Consider the following 7,500-nt stretch of genomic DNA (forward strand, 5'->3'; position numbering starts at 1 on the left):
TTGTGTGTGTGTGTCTATATATCTATGTGTGTGTGTGTGTGTGTGTGTGTTGTAGGTAGAATATTTACAGGTGTGTGTGTTTCGTATTTACAAGTTGAAGTCCCCTCCCTCCCTGCATGTAAACTCAGAGGGACCAGACTCTTAGGGACTACATTTCCCATGAGCACTCGTGGCAAGTCCTGGGTATGTGAGTGTGTGTGTGTGTGTGTGTTCGGAGGAGGAGGCCTAGGTTTCCTCACAATACTGTCTGTAGTGTCTATATATATATATATATATATATATATATATATATATATATATATATATATATATATATATATATATATATATATATATATATATATATATATATATATCTGGGTAGATGTTGCTGGGTTAGGGGGTTAGAGTCTGTGTTGGTGAGCTCCAGGTCAGGGGCCTGTGTCAGTAGCGTGTAGCGTGTTCAGCAGATGACGGGGACTCCGTCCGTGTTGAAGATCATGCCAGTGGTGGGCTCGTACGTCCCGGCCAGGTAGTAGAGGTCCTCGCTGTCCGCGTACCGCCGTGTGTGGGTCATGTGTTCGTACTCGCTCACGCTGACCACCAGGCACTTATGACTGACCGTCTGGACGTCGTTCTCATCACTGTGGGACGACTGGTACAGAGCGCGCTGCACAGGGGAGAGAACACACACATTAGCATACATGAACATTAACACACACACACACGAACATTAACACACACACACACACGAACATTAACACACACACACACACATACATGAACATTAACATACATACATGTATACATTAATACACACATTCATACATAAACATTAACACACACACACACAAACATTAACACACACACACACACACACACACATACATGACTACATGAACATTAACATACATACATTCATACACACATTCATACATGAACATTAACACACACATTCATACATGAACATTAACACACACATTCATACATTAATACACACACACATACATACACACATATTGACACATTAACACACACACAACACATTCATACATTAACACACACCAACATATTTACACATTACACACGCAGACACATGCTTCCTTTCTGTGTCAGATATTTACAGTATGTGTGTAGAGTGTGTGTAGATGACCATGCAGGGTTCTCCCCAGGAGTTTTCAACAGCGTGGCGCTCGATTGTATTATCAAAACCCGACTTGTGTTTATTCATGTCAAAATGCACAAAAAATACCAGTAAAACACTGAATTCACTGAGGAACATCATTTCGCTTTCGTTTTCAACAACAACGTTGGCGATCAAAGACTTGCCTTGAAATGTTTACATAGTGGCGCTGCCAAGTTCAGATCGTGAAGAGAATGTGTGTGTGTGTGTGTGTTCTCACCTCCATAAAGTCTTTCCTCTGACTGGAGGAGTGCAGAGCTGCAGGTAGAGATTGACCAGACATCTGATCCCAGTTCTACAGAGAAAGAGATTGATGGAGAGAGAGAGAAGAAGAAACAGAAAGAGAGAGAGAAGATTAGTATAAGCTCCCTGCTCCTAGAAACATTTCACACATAATATTCATTTCACCCCCCAGCACCCATCCTCTCCCTGCCCTCCCTGGCTGAGACCAGACATACCTTCTTGTCAGTGAGCTTCTTGCCGGGGTTGGTCTCCTCGGGGTGGTAGAACCAGTTGACCCGGACCACCATGTTGCTGCCCCAGGACTCCCACATGCTCTGGATGCGGCCGATGAAGGGCAGGTTTGGCCGGCCGGCCGACAGGAACACAGCACAGTCCCCGATACGGATCATCTCTCTGCCCCGCATGATGGCCTTGTAGAACAGTTTCTTAGCCTTGCCCTTCATACCCCGCCTCTGGAGGGACAACAGACAAGGATGGTCAGAGTATGTGTGTGTGTGTGTGTGAGAGAGTAAAGAGTGTAATATAGTACTATTTTAAAATGCTGTAACCAAACTCTCTCACAAAGTATTGTGAGGGGGCAAAATGGACTAAAATGTTGATTCAGTACTCTTTATTAGAGTGATATCTCAACTGAATTTGTAAATGTGTGTGTATGTGTGTGTGTGTGTGTGTAACAGTCAGAGTGTACCCTGTGTGTGTGTGTGTGTGTGTTTGTTTGTATACATAGAGCTCCAATTTGCATGTGCAAAAATTGGTAAAATGTGAGCAAAATCTTTACCGTATTATTTCTAATCGAATGAGGGTTTAAATAATCCAATGAGGGTTTTGGATACTGCATCTAGCGTTTTCATGATATGCAAGACTGCTTACTAAAACTCTAGAATACTCAAATAAGCTTTGATTTCTCCTGGTTTATATACAGTGCCTCTCCAGTAAGTATCCACCCCCCTGGACTTTTTCTCCATTTTGTTGTGTTACAACCTGACTTTAAAATAGATTTAATACACTTTTTTGTCACTGATCTACACAAAATATCCTATAATGTTTTTTTTAATTTTTTTATTACTAATTAATAAAAAATGAAAAGCTGAAATGTCTTGAGTCAATTCTCTCGGTATTCTCTAGGGTCTCTGGTTTGCATAGGAATCAAATACACACTGTGTGGATTAGGGTGTCATCACCAACTCAGCAAATGATCTTGACAAACTCCCCAGTCCCTGCCAGTGACAAACATACCCATAACATGATGCAGCTACCACTATTCTTCACACGAGGGATGGTGCAGAAACTGCATTGCATGTGCTGGATTTGCACCAAACTTAATGCTTCATAGTAAAACCAAATAAACACATTTACAACCACTTTCACTCAAATTCATTGTTGCAAACACAATTAAGGATGAGAGATTTTTTTCCATTAAGGGATTCTTTTTGGCCACTTGGTTATAGACCAATTTTGTAGAGTGACTGAGATGATGTCCCATTGACTGTGCTTTTTCCTCTCCGCCATTCAACTACCTTTAAATGGCATAAGTCTCCCCAGGCCTCAGGGTCGCATTCCTGAGCAGTTGTTCCTCTCCATTTGCTCAGTTTGTAATGACAACCTGATCCACATAGTGTGTAATTGATTCCTATGCAAATCAGAGACCCTATAAAAACAAAGGTATTAATTCCAAAATCACATGAACTATTATATTTGCATTAAGATGGACTCAATTTAACTTATTGAGTGACTTGTTGAAGAAATCTTTGCATTTGAGCAAATTCATGAGTGTCATAGCAAAGGGGTTAACACTCAAGACATTTTTTTTTAATTAAATCTGTGTTAAACTCAGGTTGTAACACAACAAAATGTGGAAAAAGTCCAGAGGGATGAATACTTACTGAAGGCACAGTACATTCAAGATTTGTGTGTGTGTGCGATTTTTTGAAATACTGAATCATTTAGTAGTATTCAGAGTGAGAGGTTTTCTTTTATCTGTTCAGCACTACAGTATTTGCTCCAACAAATCGGGGCCATATTGTGCGAGTTCCCTCTGACCTGTGTGGGTTTTCCGAACCACTTCCAGAGCTGTCTGGCTGGTAGGAAGGCTGAGATCTTGGGCCTGTTCTCCACGCTGGGCAGCCTCTGGCGCTTGGCTAGCTCCTTGGTGGTTGGGAGGTGGACCCCCTCCCTCCGCTTAGGTCTCCCCACCGTCCCCCCACTCCCACTGGGCTTCTGCTTGGGAGGACGCCCCCTCTGCCCTGAGCCTGGACCATGGGTGGGCTTGGCACTCTTGGAAGAGGGGGAGGGGACTGGAGAGGGGGAAGGAGAGGGGGATGGGGAGGGAGCAGATGCTGCTGCTTCTTCTTCTTCTTCTTCTTCTTCTCCTTCTTCCCCTTCTTCTTCATTCTTTATCTCTTCCTTTACCTCCTCCTCCTCCTCTTCCTGCTCTTCCTCCTTTACCTCCTGTTGGGGAGGGGGGGAGGCAGGGGCCGGAGCTGGGGCCGGAGGCAGGGGAGTCGTCTCTTCGTCAGAGCTGCAGGAGGACTCTCCGTCGGTGGAGGAAGAAGAGGAGGATGAGGAGGAGGAGGAAGAGGAGGAGGAGACGCTAGAGGAGGAAGAGGAGGAGGAGCCGGGGCTGGAGGCGCGGGAGCAGCTGGAGCTGCCGGTCTTCTTCTTCACCTTGAGCTTCGTTTTCCCTTTCTCCTTCTCTTTCTCGTCCTCCGTCTCCGAGCTGCTGCTACTACTGCTGTGGGACTCCACCTTTTGCTTTTCTCTCACTTTTCTCTCCTCTCTCTTGTCTTTCTCCTCTCTCTTCTCTCTCTCCACCGCCCCACGGCCATCGACCCTCTCCCTGACCAGGGCTGGTGCTCCATAGATGGGTTCTCTCTCTGGGGCTCTCACCTTGGGCTTCGCTGGCCTCGGGTTGGCTGTGGTCGTGGTCATGGGGGTGTGGTCTCTGCGGAGGCCACGTCCCTCCAGCAGCATCAGAGCTTTAGTCTTCTTGGTCTTGGGGGACGTCACACCTTCGTGGTCCAGCTTTACCAGGGGCTCTGCAGGAGGCGCCTTCCGCCTCACCCCCGACCCCCCCTCACCCTGCCCTGGCCTGGGCTTGGGTCTGTGGGTAGGGCTGGGGCCAGGGCTGGGTCTGGGCCTGGAGGCAGAGTGGTCAGGGGTGGGTTTGGGCTTGGGCCTGGGGGTAGATATACTACTGGATTTGGGGGTAGATATGGTATTGGGTTTGGGGCTAGATATAGTACTGGGTCTGTGGGTGGGGGTGGATCTGGGGGTAGCCGTGGTACTTGATTTGGGGGTAGATATGCTACTGGGTTTGGGGGTGGATATGGTACTGGGTTTGGGGGTAGAGGTATTGGGTTTGGGGGTAGATATGGTACTGGGTTTGGGGGTAGAGGTATTGGGTTTGGGGGTAGAGGCATTGGGTTTGGGGGTAGATATACTACTAGATTTGGGGGTAGATATACTACCAGGTTTGGGGGTGGATATGGTACTGGGTTTGGGGGTGGAGGTATTGGGTCTGGGGGTGGAGGTGTTAGCAGGTCTTGGGGTAGAGGTGTTGGGTCTTGGGCCTGGCCTGGGGTTGGTGGTGGGGCTGAGACTAGTGCTGCTATCTCTGCGCTGGACGTTGTAGGAGCCCAGGTTAGGCTCGCTGTACAGATCAACCGTCAGGACCTTCCCATAGGGCAGGGGGTAGAGGGAGGGGGGCAAGGCGCGGGAGGCTTTGGGAGGGGGCTGGACCGAGCCGGCTTTCCTGGGGGACTGGCTGGGTGGGACGGCAGGGGGGCCGGTGGTTGAGCTCTTCCGGCCGGGTCGGGCCACAGACCCAGATCCAGGCCCAGGCCGCGTGGCAGACAGGGGCCTTTCCTGAGGTGTTCTCTGGGCTGAGGAGGGCCTCTCCTGGGCAGGCCTGGCAGAGGGCTGGGGTCTGTCTGGAGGCTGGGCGGGGGCCTCTGGGGTCACTGGGGGTTCTGAAGAGAAGAATAGGCAAGTTTTTAGGACAGCTAAAACACATCAGACACGTTTAACAACACCTCCTAAAGAAACATTCTGCGGTTCCGAGAAAGGACCTATTCCGAGGTTTAGATCAGAGAATATCAGAGTTAAGACGGTGTGGTTTGGATTTCTGCGGTCTAAAACCTCCCAACAGTGGGGTCAAACAAATGTAAAAAAAAAAATCATAAAAATCCAAACTGAAACAAATACTAAACTAAAACGTTGCATTTTGGGAATCGCTAAGCCAGTATAAAAACGGGGCCAGAGTCAGCAATTCCAAACTGCCACGTCTCAGATGGACCGAACGGCTGGGACAACATCCCTTCACAACACGGGTGCAGAAGAGGAATGGAGTCATATGGCCAAAGATATGAAACTAATATCAGAGGAGAGAGAGAGAGGAGGGGGAGAGAGAGAGGAAGAGAGAGAGAGGAGGGGGAGAGAGAGAGAGAGAGAGAGACGGGGAGAAACACAGAGAGAGAGAGCGCGAGAGAGAGGGAGAGAGGAAGAGAGAGGGAGAGAGGAAGAGAGAGAGAGAGAGAAAGAGAGAGAGAGAGAGAGGGAGAGAGAGAGACGGGGGGGAGAGAGAGAGAGAGAGAGAGAGAGAGAGAGGGAGAGAGGAAGAGAGAGAGAGAGGGAGAGAGGGAGAGAGGAAGAGAGAGGGTGAGAGGAAGAGAGAGAGAGAGAGTCAGAGAGGAGGAGTGAAACAGAGTGCACCAGAGTAAAGGTTAGACACATCAGTCACAGAGACACTAACCACAGGTCCCTGTCTGTTAGACTGCTCTACAGAGACCTGTATAGTCTTGGTGTTTTTATTGAGACTATCTATTTGGCATCAATCTATTTATCTATTCCAAGGCTGACGGTCAATGGCACTCCATGTCTCTGAGGGCTCTTTCACACTGTTGTACAGACAGACAGAGCTGTGCCATTCTCACTGAGGCTCAGATACAGGGTGCTGTATCTGGCCTGCTTTTATTTCAACATCAGCTAATCGCAGTGGGGCACAGGTACCTTCACTGGGTCGGTCCAGCTCTCTCTGAGGAACGTCAAATGCTATTTCAAAACAACATACCGGAGCCTCACAGAACAGTTTGGCTTAGCGTGTTAGTGTGAAACCTATGAATGGTCGACTCACCAGGTTTGGGTTTGGGTTTCCGGCCCCTCTTTAGGCCTTTGGGGACGGAGTCTTCAGGCTTTGGCCCCGCCTCCTTCCCTTCCTTACTACACTTCCTGCCACGCCTCCTGGAGCAGCTGGCCACTAGCAGCGCAGGGGAGGGCTCAGCGCCTGAGGGAGGAAGAGGGTTAGAAACACACACTCAGGACCTCGTACATGTTACACCTTACCACACACACACACACACACACACCCACACACACACGCATGCAAAGAACTACACATTTTACACAATACATTAATATCCAAACATAAATATGAGAAGTGCAGAGGGAGTCTGTCAGATGAATCATCGGTCATAAGGAATGTTCTGCTTGAGCAGAAGCACCACTCTGCTGTGGTACGGCGATGTGCTGAAACTGCACTCAGCAGCGCTCAACTGGAAACACACTCATCTGTTCAATCCATCAACACACCAATCCAAGTAGGGGGAGTGTGTGTGTGTGTGTGTGTGTGTGTATGTGTGTGTGTGTGTGTACTCACACTGGATCTTGTAGTTTGGTGGCAGCAGGCGGATGTGAGAGAGGGGGATGCGTCCTGTGTCGCCGTCGTCAAACTCCACGGTGATGAGGTCATCGCTCTCGTCACCGTCTGAGCTTCCTGTACAGGGAGGACGTGGTGCAGATGGCTGTCAGTCTCACACAGCGCAGGGACGACAACGTGTGTGTAGAAAGTGTGTGTGAATCGTTTGGACAGGCTTCGTGCGTTGGGTTTACCAGCTGTGAGCGCAGCCGTGTGTTTGTATGTTTACCCAGCGTGTGTCTGCGTGTGTGTCTGTGTGTGTGAGTGTGTGTGTGGCGTTACCGTTGACAACGGTGCCAGGGTAGAGGCAGCGGTACTGCTGGCTCCAGTAGGCAGCGATTCGACTGCCTTCTGGTAGATAACGCACTGATGGAGGCTTCACATCTACGATCTACACACAGAG

The 7,500-nt window shown here is 48.7% G+C and overlaps 1 protein-coding gene across 2 annotated transcripts in view; it reads right to left on the reverse strand.

The window, feature by feature from the left end:
* Positions 1-337: 337 nt before the first annotated feature.
* tnrc18 (trinucleotide repeat containing 18) overlaps positions 338-7,500 on the reverse strand; it is a 35,098-nt gene continuing 27,935 nt past the window's right edge. For both annotated transcript variants that reach the window (XM_083677606.1, XM_083677607.1), the window contains exons 24-30: positions 7,380-7,488; positions 7,059-7,175; positions 6,537-6,686; positions 3,446-5,373; positions 1,621-1,857; positions 1,383-1,457; positions 338-649 (exon numbers count right to left, since the gene is read on the reverse strand). In XM_083677606.1, coding sequence (XP_083533732.1) covers positions 443-649; positions 1,383-1,457; positions 1,621-1,857; positions 3,446-5,373; positions 6,537-6,686; positions 7,059-7,175; positions 7,380-7,488 — 2,823 coding nt within the window. In that variant the 3' untranslated portion in view covers positions 338-442. The remainder of the gene's footprint in view (positions 650-1,382; positions 1,458-1,620; positions 1,858-3,445; positions 5,374-6,536; positions 6,687-7,058; positions 7,176-7,379; positions 7,489-7,500) is intronic.

Source organism: Argentina silus (genome assembly GCF_951799395.1).
Source record: "Argentina silus genome assembly, chromosome: 9".
In the NCBI taxonomy this organism is placed as follows: domain Eukaryota; kingdom Metazoa; phylum Chordata; class Actinopteri; order Argentiniformes; family Argentinidae; genus Argentina; species Argentina silus.